The sequence below is a fragment of the Ammodytes marinus genome, assembly GCF_949987685.1.
Source record: "Ammodytes marinus genome assembly, chromosome: 5".
NCBI classification, from domain to species: Eukaryota; Metazoa; Chordata; class Actinopteri; order Uranoscopiformes; family Ammodytidae; genus Ammodytes; species Ammodytes marinus.
The window spans coordinates 29246777-29259690 of record NC_137234.1 but is presented as its reverse complement, the minus strand read 5'-3'; the positions used below and the strand labels follow the sequence as shown (position 1 = coordinate 29259690).

At 41.6% G+C, this 12914-nt stretch overlaps 1 protein-coding gene across 1 annotated transcript in view; it reads left to right on the top strand.

Moving 5' to 3' along the window:
* Nucleotides 1-12914, top strand: part of zfpm1 (zinc finger protein, FOG family member 1) — a gene marked incomplete at both ends in the record, with an annotated part of 91273 nt that overhangs the window by 43056 nt on the left and 35303 nt on the right. Inside the window, one exon of the mRNA XM_080027721.1 lies at nucleotides 2654-2788. Within this exon, the coding sequence (XP_079883847.1) occupies nucleotides 2654-2788 (135 nt within the window). The remainder of the gene's footprint in view (nucleotides 1-2653; nucleotides 2789-12914) is intronic.

Sequence of the window (12914 nt, the reverse complement as noted above, 5' to 3'; positions counted from 1 at the left end):
TGTGCTAAATGTAGCGGTACAGTACGCTGAATGGATCATGCAGTGTAGACACCGACAGCTGCTGCTTTTCTCAGGCCACTGTGTGGACAAAGAGGAAAGGCTTGAACCTCCCACACCTTGGTTTTATTCCAGTTCCCTTTAGCGTCATCTGTGCCACCAAACATTGACCAACATGTCGACTGTATTAAGCACATGTCGAACCTCAGATGATGTAAAAGAAAGGATTGCAAAGAGGCCAATGGCAGCATTAAAATATTAAAAGAAGGGAGTACAGACATACGTACAGAGGCTTGTATAAAAGTGAGGTGGCTAGATTGTTGGGTGACTTTGCCCTGCAGGTGTGACAGGGGAAGTTCAGCTTATCAGATTGATGGAGACTGTCTCGCTGTGGTGGGGGTGGGGGGAGAAAAGTGTCTGTCGACTCCCCCTGATACCTGCCTCCCTGTCTCAGATGATATGGGAGATAATATTGATAATATTAAACGCAATAACTGTGTCTCCAGCTCCCCCCCTCCCCTCGCTTCAGCCTCTGCAGGATAAAAATCAATGTGCCATTCAATGTGATTTATAGCTGAAAATAATGGCACTGTTTAGGCAGGGGGGAGTGTGTGTGTGTGTGGGGGTCTGCTTGCTTTAGTGTGTGTGTGTGTGTGTGTGTGTGTGTGTGTGTGTGTGTGTACAGTATATTGGCGTGTATGAGCTTTTGCATGTGGACGATGATGTTGAAAGGTGGACGTGACGTGAAGATGGATTGGTGTGTGTGTGTGTGTGCGCGTGTGCATCTGCTTCTCCTTGTGCGTGTGTGTGTGTGTGTTTTGCACGTGTGTGTGTTGATTTATCTACCGATGCAGATCCAATCTCTCAACTGTTAACATTAATAACAGCACAGTGTACGGGGTGTGTCACGTGGTGGTGGTGGGGCGTTTATGGCTGGTATCGATCGGGCGTTATCGCTGTTTATCGGAGCGGGAATGCAAGGGGTAAACACAGGCTTCACGTGCAGACAGCCGAGGTGTTATCCAGGGTGCAGGCTAGGAGACCGGGTGGGATTTGGTGAGGGAGGGGGCACCAAACAGGAGCTGAGAAGGAGGAAGTAAAAAGGGAACTGGAAAAAGTTAGGAGGACAAAGGGACAGACGAAAGGAGGTTACCTTTTTAAAAACACTCCGTACACACACAAATATGCGCTTAAAAAATAAGGAAAAAGGATCCCTTTCCTAAAATACAGTTTGCTTTTCTGCTGGAAGGTTCATTTGGATCCAGGAGATCTCTGCGAGAGTGTTGGTGCTTTTCCACCCTGCAACAACGTAGTCAGGGAAGGAACATTTTGATCATGAAATCCATTTACATGCGAATGGATTTCATATTGTACTGCACATGTACATCCAGTACATGATACAGGTGACTTTATTTTGTTGTTAGTGAACGTTAGTTAGTACTTAGTATTAGTAAGATTAATAGTGACATATATTGTGATCTCTTGCCACGCAGTAAGCTTTTGAGTCAGCCTAACCCTTGGCCCTGGTGGTGACGACGTGGACGCAAGAGAACAAGAAGAGCCAGATCTGGAGCTCAGATAAGCCTGTGTGAGGGGTGGCGTGATGTAACTTATTAATCTTATCTCACTAATCACTAGGCCCTGCTAATAGGGAGGGACCCAGGCAGTGTGATGAAAAGGCTTGATAGCAGCAAGGCAAAGTTCAGGGTTCACGTAAATGCATTATGGATAAACACATCGGACACACACACACACACACACACACACACACGCACACAAATTCACACACACAGGTCCAGCCCACGTGCAGAACAACCACACACATCTCTTTGATCAGGTAGCATTTTCTAATCAGCTTGATCAATGGCAGGGATATCAGTAGTAGTGATTAGAGGAACACAGGCAGCCCCCAGTCTCTGCTAAAGGTGACAGGCCGGGGGGGGGGGGAGATGGAGAGATAGAGGAGGAGAGAGAAAGATAGAGGAGAAGATGAGCACAATCAGAGCCAACTGTTGCCAAGAGAGAATGGACAACTGGTGGAAGACGAGTGGAAATAGTCACAGAAAGACCAAATTAAAAGGTAGAGTGTGTGTGTGTGTGTGTGTGTGTGTGTGTGTGTGTGTGTGTGTGTGTGTGTGTGTGTGTGTGTGTGTGTGTGTGTGTGTGTGTGTGTGTGTGTGTGTGTGTGTGTGTGTGTGTGTGTGTGTGTGTGTGTGTGTGTGTGTGTGTGTGTGTGTGTGTGTGTGTGTGTGTGTGTGTGTGTGTGTGTGTGTGTGTGTGTGTGTGTGTGTGTGTGTGTGTGTGTGTGTGTGTGTGTGTGTGTGTGTGTGTGTGTGCGCGTGTCACGAGTCCCGGATTCTTGGGAGTTGCGAAGAGAATCAAAGAGGTTCCGTCTGTGTGCGCAGCGAGGTGTTGTGTTACAGTGGCTCAGGGAGTCATTTCACCCACTGCCTTTGATCAACAGACAGGAACAGCCACTGGCCCACACACACACACACACAATCACGCACACGCACACACAGGGACATAGATTTTCAATGGATGAAGTTTTTGGAGGTAAAGTCCGATACTGAAGCTGCCAGGAGTGTGGGACAGTATTTGTGTTGATGTTTGAATACGACTCTTTCTGCGTGTGTGTGTTTTTTTGAACATCCAGAGCCCAGGACACAGGACTCTGGCAGAGGCCCCGATGAGGATGATGATGATGATGAAGAAGACGACAGGAAGGAGCCAGGCTCCACACACAGCGGCGGGGAGGAGGAAGAGGAAGGGTTGCAGTGGAGGGGTCCAGGTCAGTTCATGTTATGTATGCATGTCATTTGGTATTTGAGCCAACCAAAAAATTATATCGGCTATATCATTTATATATATATCATGTTTTGTAAGGGGGAGCTTTAGCATTGACATGGTCGAATCTGATTGGCCTTGGAAATGATGGGAACTCTTGCCTATAGTGGACCAATAGTCTAATCATGTTTTCTTTTTCCTGCTAATCGATCCATTTGCGACATTGGCTGAAAACACCCATTTAAAATGTGTCTTCTTGACTTCTTGGCATAAGAATTAGTTTTTATTGCGACTTAGTGTAACATTCTCACACACTAAGGATGGATTGAAAAGCCATGAGCTATTTTCAAATGTGTATTAACAGTAGAATTAGTCTGATATGTATAGCACAAAAGGCAATGTATAGTTACTTGCTTTCAAAGTGATAGTAATTATTCAGACCTACCTGCATGCTGAACAAGCTGGGGCCTATTTCAGGTAGCTGGTTTTACATACTCTGAGTTTAATCCTGCGCTCTGAGTTGGTCAACTCAGAGCGCAGGGTTGATGAGTAACTCTGGGTTTTCGGTTACAGAACAGTGGATCAGCGTTGGGTTAATCAACTCTGAGCGTGTTCACTCTGGGTGGAGCGTGTGCATAAAAGCCATCGTCAATGGATCGCTGATAACATCATTCACCATGGAAACAGAAGAAACAAATGCGTGATCCTCCCACTTCTCCACTTCTCAAAAAAAGAAAAAAAAACTTCTCCGCTCCTCCCACTGGAGTTAGAAATATTAACGAACGAGTTTATGGTAGCCTATGGAGAAGAATTAACGGGTATATTGTCACATAACTCTGATCTAATCTCCTCGGCAATTCAGAAAAAAACAGAGCAATCATTTCGCTTCCGTATGAGAAGCCATAGTCTATTTTAAAAAGTTACGCATATCAGCAGTAAAGTAATAAAGCTGGCGCGGCACAGCATTTCTGACAGTGTTTTATATTCGCTGTATAATATGTTGGGAAGCTATAGCCTAATAGCCCACTGTGCAGTAAACAGACTGTCGCTTCTTTTAAATGGGGAGTGAAAGACATTAACGTCTGACACATAAGGTGACAGTTTCCATTGAAGAGCCTTATTGATTTATTACCAGATCCATTTTCCTCAAGTGATCACAGGTTAAATTATTATATAATTTTTATATTCATATTAGGCTATTTAACGAGGCTCGTCTGTGACTTTAGGATCGCACAAGTGAACAGTAACAATCGCGTGCAGCCGCAGCGTTACATGAATCCACCTGACATAAATCTGTTCAGTGGCACAGACGTTAAAAATCATACAATACAAATAGTTTATTAATCTGAATGTAGAGCATGTCACGATGTGTAAGGTGGCCGCCTATATGAACGGACCGAGGGCTGAGAACAAGGCTGCTGATCAGATAAATGATCGGTCAAACGTAAAATCATCAGGAAATGATAAAAACATCCCGATGGAGATTTCTGTGGAGTGATTTTGCTTCAAACTGTAGCAAAATCGCGTGTGACAGTGACACTCCTTCTTCAGTCGGAGCTGCAGCGTAAAGTGAAAACAAACTCAGGGTAGGTCTAACCACCTCCCGAGCAGGTTAGACCCATGGCGTATGTTGCCGCAGTAACTGACTCTCGGTTGCGCTGAACCTGCTACCTGAAACGGAAAACCCAGAGTTTCCACTAACTCAGAGCGAACAAACTCTGGGTTACCTCAAAACCAGCTACCTGAAACAGGCCCCTGGACTTGCAAGTACATTTTCTAGGGTAAAGGTGCCTCCCAATTTCTAATTCGATCGTCAAGAAACAAGAAGCAATATCAACTCTACAACCAAATCCAGCATAATGAGACAATGGAGCCTTTTTCACTGGTCAAATGTCCATAATCCTCTTCTCTGAAGGTAGCCAGACAGGATTGCATCTCTTAAGCAAGTACATTCATTTGTGAATGTGTATAAAGCTTGTAATTACTGACAGTTGACTTCAAATACATTTTTAAGGACCAAAAGCAGACAGCTAAAAACAGGTTGTACATGTTCGTGATAGGAGAGCGAAAGAGAGAAGTGCCCTCTCCTGGTCTAATGAATTGTTAAGCTGTTGATTCGACAACTTCAGTTCTTTCATAGAGGTGATGTTGGTCCTAGAATTTAAGACGATTAAAGACACCATACACACGTACATTTCAACTCTTTAATATGCTCTTGAGGGGATCTAAGGAAGCCCATGCATGGCTGTTAGTGTGCGCGTGTGTGTGTGTGTGTGTGTGTGTGTGTGTGTGTGTGTGTGTGTGTGTGTGTGTGTGTCTGCGGTTTATTCTGCGTTCCCTTCCAGGGTCTGTTGTGTTGTCGCACTGTTCTCCTCAACATGAGATGGGGATTTGACAGGCCTGGGGAAAATGTATTCAAGATGTAACAAACACACACACACGCACACACACACACACACACACACACACACACACACACACACACACACACACACACGGCTATGAGGAGATAACAAGTAAATCGCCATAATTTTATTATTTATTTCCTCTCTTATCGAGGTTTATGTTTGGTTATTTATTTCTCTCTGTCTGTTGTCTTCAATGAGTTAAACAATGCAAGAAGATTACCGCGCACTATCTCGCCATTATTTCCTTTTCAAGCTGCGCACGTTTTATGTATGTCTGTGCATGCATAGAGTGTGTGTGTGTGTGTGTGTGTGTGTGTGTGTTTATTTTAATTCCTCTGGTGTGGAGAAGGAGAGGATGTGTTCATTATCGTGCTGTCCCAGCCTTGTCCCTTTAACAGTAATTGGAGCGATATTAATTGCGGCGCGTTGGCTTGGTTGATGGTAGCACCATGATGCTGCACTGATAGGGCCCTTGGTGTGTTTTTTTTCTTTCTTTCTCTCTCTTCCTTCCTCTCCTCCTCCTCCTCCTCACAAACTAACTGCTGGGCGAGCGAGGCAGACGGGGGGAGAGAGAGAGAGAGATAGCCCCCTCTATCAGCTCCGGAGCAGGCGCTGTCTTTATCAGGAGCACGATTGGCAAAAAGGAAACTTTGACCGGTCTGAATTTTTCTCTTATCGTCAAGCCCTCCCCCCCTCCTTCCTCTCTCTCCTTCCCTCCCTCCCTCCATCCATCCACCTTCTCCTCCTCCTCTGCTCTTTCCATCACCACTAACAAACCCCACTAACAGCCCGCCCCTACACCTCCTAACAGCATACACCCCTCCCTCCTTTTTCTACCATTTTACATTGTCTTTTCTTTTTCTTCTTGGCCCCAACCGTTTATCTGCTGCTCCATTTTAATGGGCTGATTCTAGGCTATATCTGAGAATCATCATCATTGGCCAAAAGTTAGCCGATAGATAGACGCCGATGTTAACACTCTTATTTTATCCTTATAAAGTGCAGGGAACGTGTCTCGGTTTTACTGGGGTTCCCATTGAATTGACTTAATATCTTGCTCAATTCACCGACCCTATTACCTTAAATATTTCCATCATAATATTCATCATGTTAACACGCCTTGCAGAAAGAGCCAATGCATATTCAATATAAAGAGAAAAGTGCCTGCACTCATTTTGACAGTAAAAGTCTAAAACAATAAAACGTTCCGCCTTCAATTCATATCTTAGTCAAGTGTTTGAACTGCATTTAATAGATGACAAATGAATGAACTTATTTGTATATATACAGTATAGGCCTATATGTATTTGTTTTTAAATGTTTTGCTCCAAAAAATATCTGAATTTGCATCAGCCCCTAAAGAATCCCTGTGGGTCTGGCCCTAGTTCTGTGTGTCCCAGTGAGACTGGAGTCATGTGCTCCTCCCACTCATACAACACGTTGAGCATGTTTCAGACCTTTTCCCATAAACTGAAGACAGGAAGAGTGTGTGTAGAAATAAACAGTGTTTTATCTCCTCTGGGAGAGTTGGCATTCCACTCCTTTCTCACTCTTTAGACACCTACAGTTTACAGCTTTTAACCCATGGTCCGGTAGTGCTAACTATAGAGTATCGCAATTCCGGGTTGACCAAGTGCTTGGTTAAGCAGTCAGTCGATTCACATAAATATATTGGTCAATGCAATTTTGTAAACAAAATGTGCTGATCCCAAATTTGAGGACTTTATCATTTATTGTCTTGTATCTCATTGGAGATCAGTGGGGTGTGAGACAAATTTGCCAATTTCAAGTCACATTAGGAACTTCTGATTTTTCCACTATATTCTCCACAGTTTTACGAACACAAAAAGTTAGTAATTATACCCTTTTAAAATAACACTTTGTCTGCAGGTTTTGATTGAGGAAATCTGTAGAAATTATAACCAATTATAACAACTTAAATTTACATTACAGAGGAATATTGTCTTGATTATAATGGATTAGGCATTTTCTCTACCAAAATGATCACAACATGCATTATAATTTATGTGTTATGCGACCAGGAGTCCACTCTAAACTTAAAAGTTATCCAATGTACTTCATTGGTGACATCTTTCCTCTTGGGGCATAGAAACAGAGAACTTGTTGCTTTAAATTTGAAAAAAAATTAATTATCATCAAAATAATCCCACTTTACTTTATCGTAGATAGTTGAATTGTGTCAGCTATAGTGGATGGATTTTTTTTTTAATTCAAGCCTGCATTTAGGTTCCTTAACCTCCTGCATATTAAATCAAACTGGTCTATGCATTAGTAGTTTAAGTATGTTATGTATTGTATGGTTCGATTCCAGCCCGCGGTCGTTCTCTGCATGTCACTCCCCTCTCTGACCCATTTCACCTCTGTCTCTATCAATAAAGCATGAAAAATGCCAAAAAAAAAACATTTAAAAAAAAAGTATGTTACCAAACAATAGAATGCAATGATGGGCACATAGATTTATAATGGTTGCAGTGTTTCACAGAATTTTGCCTTTAGCTCTATGCATCCATTCCTACTTCTCTCTCTCTCTCTACATACATGCACATTTATATAGCTGTGAACTTGATGGACTAGATTTTTTCATGCACAAATCTTTCACTATTAAATGTCATGCAGTCTTGTGTTTATAGGAAATCCTAAATTAATTGAAAGTTAATCTACTAATTATATTATATTAAAAGTACAAAAAAGTGATGTATTCTAGTTTGAAATGTGAAAAAAATCCTTGATAGGAAAACTTGAATTCCTCTCTCTCTCTCTCTCTCTCTCTCTCTCTCTCTCTCTCTCTCTCTCTCTCTCTCTCTCTCTCTCTCTCTCTCTCTCTCTCTCTCTGTCTCTCTCCGTGGTGCACAGTTTGTGTTCCAACCTTATGATAATCATCTCTTAATTTATTCAAATAATTTTGTTCAAATAAGCCTTTGTGGGCAGTCATTACTATTGTTCTAGACGGATTGATATTAACATGAAACGGCCAAAACAACAACAACGGAACATTTTAATTCACCCTCTCTGCCAATGTGTTTTCCCCCTCCCGCTCAAAGATAATAACAATTCATTACTGGACACAACCATTTTTCACTCGACATATTTGACACCGTCTGCTCAGTGCGTAAATGAGTTGTTTATGTGCCAATCTCAGTACATTCCTTAGTCATAGATGATAGTAAAAGGCGATTCTTTTTTTCTTTTCATTTTTTTTTTGCCTGACAGCGACTATCAAAACATTGGCTTTGTGGCTTCCATTGATATGAACAAGAAAAAAAAACATTAGAATTAAAGAGATGATAATATTGGAACGGATTAGAGAGGCTTCAGCAATTTCCAGTTTCTTTTTCTCCAATGTGTAGTTCGTCCTAAAACAATCACGATGTGTGTGTGTGTGTGTGTGCGTGTCCTCAGTCAGTTTGATGAGTGTGTGTGTGTGTGTGTGTGTGGCACGGTGTCTAAGGAGAAGTCTAGGTGGGAAGCTGGTGGCACGATATGCTAAAGCCGCCTTTTTTAATCTACAGTGTGTCCATGCTGCATGATATGCAAAATAATAAATTATAAAGAGAAGGGGGAAAAAAACTATCTTTTGAATGACCTTGCAGGCTGGAGGGGTTCGATATTTTCTCTCTCTCTCTCTCTCTCTCTCTCTCTCTCTCTCTCTCTCTCTCTCTCTCTCTCTCTCTCTCTGCGCTCTGTTTAAAATTCTTGATATGCAAATGAGTGTGACAGTAATCCCTTGTCATTCGCTGGTTTGCTCTCTCCCCACAAATTCATCTCCTTCCAGGACTCAGTATATTAATCTATTGTCAGTGGCCACAGCTAAAGGCTGAAAAGGGTGTTTTTCAAGACAAATGGACAAAGTTCACTCTCTCAATCAACACACACACACACAAATGAACTCTGAAACTCTTTTTAGATGCATTACGTTTTATTTATTAGATTTATTAGATTTTTTTAATTTATATTTTTATACAAATGCACAATTTCCTTGCCCCTAGTTTTTATAAGTGATGATGTGTATGTGTAGTAAGTAACTGAAATATCACTGAGGTTGCATTCCGAATCGCATACTTTCTACTATATAGTATGTAGAAAAAAGATTTAGGATGTCCCGATTCTTGTGGCCAGATTTAGGATGGTTAGAAGTACCCGGATGTCCTACTTCATGCGGCCAAGATTGTTAGTGTTGAAAACTGCATCCTATTTGGGCGATTCTGACCCACAATCCAGTGCGCACGTGAAGTGACGTCACATCGACGAAGCCTCCATATGAAAACAAACAGGGATGCGCCGGATATAAAACCAAGAGGCAAGATCAAGGCGCAATGTTATGATGAAATAAGAGAGTAAAGTATGTCCCAATAGTATGCCTACTGCATCCTAACTAGATTATTTTTATCGTCGGATGCAGTATGTAGAATAGAAAAAAGAAAGAGTATGCGATTCGGAACGCAACCCCAGTTTCTGAGTATGAATTTGCTGCTACACATTTCTTCAGATTTACAGGACCTCCCAAGAAAAGCTGAGCGGTGTTTAGATCTGCTGACTGGGATGATAGAGAGAGAGAGAATGGTCATCAGGACAGACCAGTACCTGTATCCTTATTTTATTCATATATTCATAGACAACCTGACCATCGGGCTGAGGTCAGTAACACTGGCCGTGCTTGAGAATTGTACTTAGTCCATAAATGAAGCAGTTAGTGTAAATACTGTATGATGGATTTGCAGCTATAGTTTTATCAGTCAAGCTATTTTTTTTTTTTTAAGAAAAGCAACCTTGAACTTTCTTTTGTTTCAGCTTCTCAGCTGTAAGGATACAATTTCTTTTTCTTTGTCTTTTTTGTGTGAGCATGAATGTATAATTTTAAGATTTAAGTAGGACAAAATAATCTATTCAGAAGAATTCAACGTGGTCAACTTGGACTTTTTAACAGGCCCATTAGGTACCATACTGTTTATAGTAACAATATATCTGATCAAATGCAGACCGGACAAGTTATCAATTACTCCAGAAAACAACTGACTGAATAATAAATCCTAAAAAGTAATTAATAGTTGAAACGCTACTCTTAACACCTGGTTTTGAAACTACAGAATTTTTATCCATATGCATTGTATATTGAATTTCTTTAACCATCATATTTTTAAGCCTTTTTAAATGTTCAAAGAGTATTTATGCTTCCCTGTAAAAGACTGAAAAAAAAAATGCTGGGGGTGGTGGAGAACTTGTCAGCTCCAGGGGCCCCGAGAAGCCAGCCGAGCGTTTTCCTGCTGGCCCAGCACTCCTGGCTCCTTATCCTGCCCAACAGAGTCTTTTAAATTACCACAAATAAAGCATTATAATGGCAGTCGCAATAAACGTTATTATTATTTACCAGGCAGTGTGTGTGTGTGGGTGTGGGGTTATCATACAGTAGTTAATTATAATGGAGCATGAAGGCCCACTATGTGCATGTTATCACAGCCCAGACTTTAATTCATTTGAGGAGAGAGAGAGAGAGAGAGAGAGAGGGAGGGGTTGGCCGTGTCACATTTGCATACCGTGCTTGGCAACTTTCATCACTTAACGGCACAAGATGCAACCCTCATCACTTTGTCCACATGTGATGAGACCTTTTGTTTTTCCCTTTGATCCATCTAGTTGTGGATGACTGAATGTAGCAACCGCACCATAAGATGTGTGTCCTGAAGTTGCTATCGTTTTCTGTACTGCTGCTGCTTTGGAGCTATTCATACAAGTCGAGGATCACCAAAAAATAATAGGGGAGAACGGGGTAATCTGAGCCACTTTTTACATTTGCTCCCCTCTAAGGGAGCTAAAATGATTTATCACTCAAATTTACACATTTCCCATTAATTTTGGATGTTTCCTAGAAATGGGCATGTGGGGTAAACTGATCCACTTACTTTTTCCACTCTGAAACTACCATAACAACACATATTGTAACAGTAAGAATCCTGAAAGCTAGCCACACATTCCAGAACTAATGTCGGACTAGTAAAAGAATGATGGGGTTTGGTCAATTAAGTAAAGCAAATTTTCTAAACACTTGAAAGTAACTCTGAACAAAATCAAATACAACATATTATAATTCAAAAGGTTTTAATAAGATTCAAATGAAAGATAGAACCAGTTAGATTAGAACACAGTCTGGGGGTCAGAACACAGGACCCTTAGAGCCAGCTAGTGTCTGGGGGTCAAAGCATAGGAAAATCAGAGCCAGCGAGAACAGCCTGCGACTCAGAACACAGGAGAAGACCCAACTGGATTATAATATCAGCCTGTCATACTCTACAACTAGGCCTACTCTACATTCCAGCCCTGAAGGTTACAGGGAAAGATGAGAAGGTGCTCTTTCCGTGTGGTTGCCCCAGGTCGTCTTCCTGGTGTATTTCCTTGGCATGATGATTCCTTTTCTACAATGTGTATGACATTAAAATAAAACATATGTTATGTAATATTACATTAAAATATGTTTAAGACTAAACTTAACTTGTGCCTCATGGTGGGGGAAAGTGAGACAGTGGCTCACTTTCCCCCACAGCATTTCGCTCACTTTTCCCCACCACCACAATTTGAAAAAAAACTACCTCTCTTAGCATTTCAGGCTAATCTTCAGTTATCAGCATCACATGGTTTCATATGTTGGTAGTTCATCAATACGTATGATAGAAGTTTTTCTATGTGAATACATTTGCTTTGGCACAACAGTTGATTAAGTTGACAGCAAGAAAATTTACTTTTACATGCAAAATACATATTTTGGTAAAAAAAACATGCTTACCACAGCACCATGAGGTCCTCTCTTTCAGGGCCATGGGGGAAATGAGAGGGGCTTGAAAACATATATCTCACATGACCACAAATGTTTTCCGTTGCTTAGATACAGGGGGTGGCTCACATTACCCGATGCCTCAGATTCCCCTGTTCTCCCCTATATATTTTTTTAAATTCCAAGAAGACTGGACAACAGCTTTAAAATATTGGTGGCCGAACCAGGCAATAGATCTTCACTGGTTTTGGGGGGATGCTTTTTAGACAATTATAGCCTTTCACATTGTATCACCATTATGAATATCTAATTTAAAACCAAAATTAGCTTGTTAATCATTTTAACGAAACCTTGAATATAGGGATCTACTGGCATTTTGATAAAGTGTGTATTTCCCTGACACATGCACACTTGAATATCTGTGTGTGTGTGTTTTTATCTGTTATCTGCTCTAGCAGGAGCCTCGACGGTTAACACCCAATGTTGAGACCAAGATGTCATCTCCAGACTGGTGGAGGAGGTTAAAGGGGGTGAAGTTGGGATAGAGGGATGAAGAGTCAGAGAAAGGCGAACGGGAAGTCCATGGTGAAGAAAGAGAGAGAATAGAGGGACAGGTGAAAGAGAGAGAGAGAGAGGGAGAGAGAGAGCAGGAGAAGGGCTGTGGAATAAGGAAGCGCCATATTGAGTTAGCAGAGAGGAGATAACTAATGAAGGGTGAAAGAGGGGTTGAAGGTTTAAGGATCAATGAGAGCCAGAGATGAGGGGGTGAGAGATCTTAAAGAGGCAATTAGAGGTGAGGGAATGGTGCAGTGAGGTAAGGTTAAGAGAAGGAAATGATGAGCCACATAGAATATGAAGAAATACTTGGCGACTATATCCTGGTGGCTCTGCATGTCTCAATGCTTTCCTTAGGAGATCATTTTGTTGTATTACAAGTT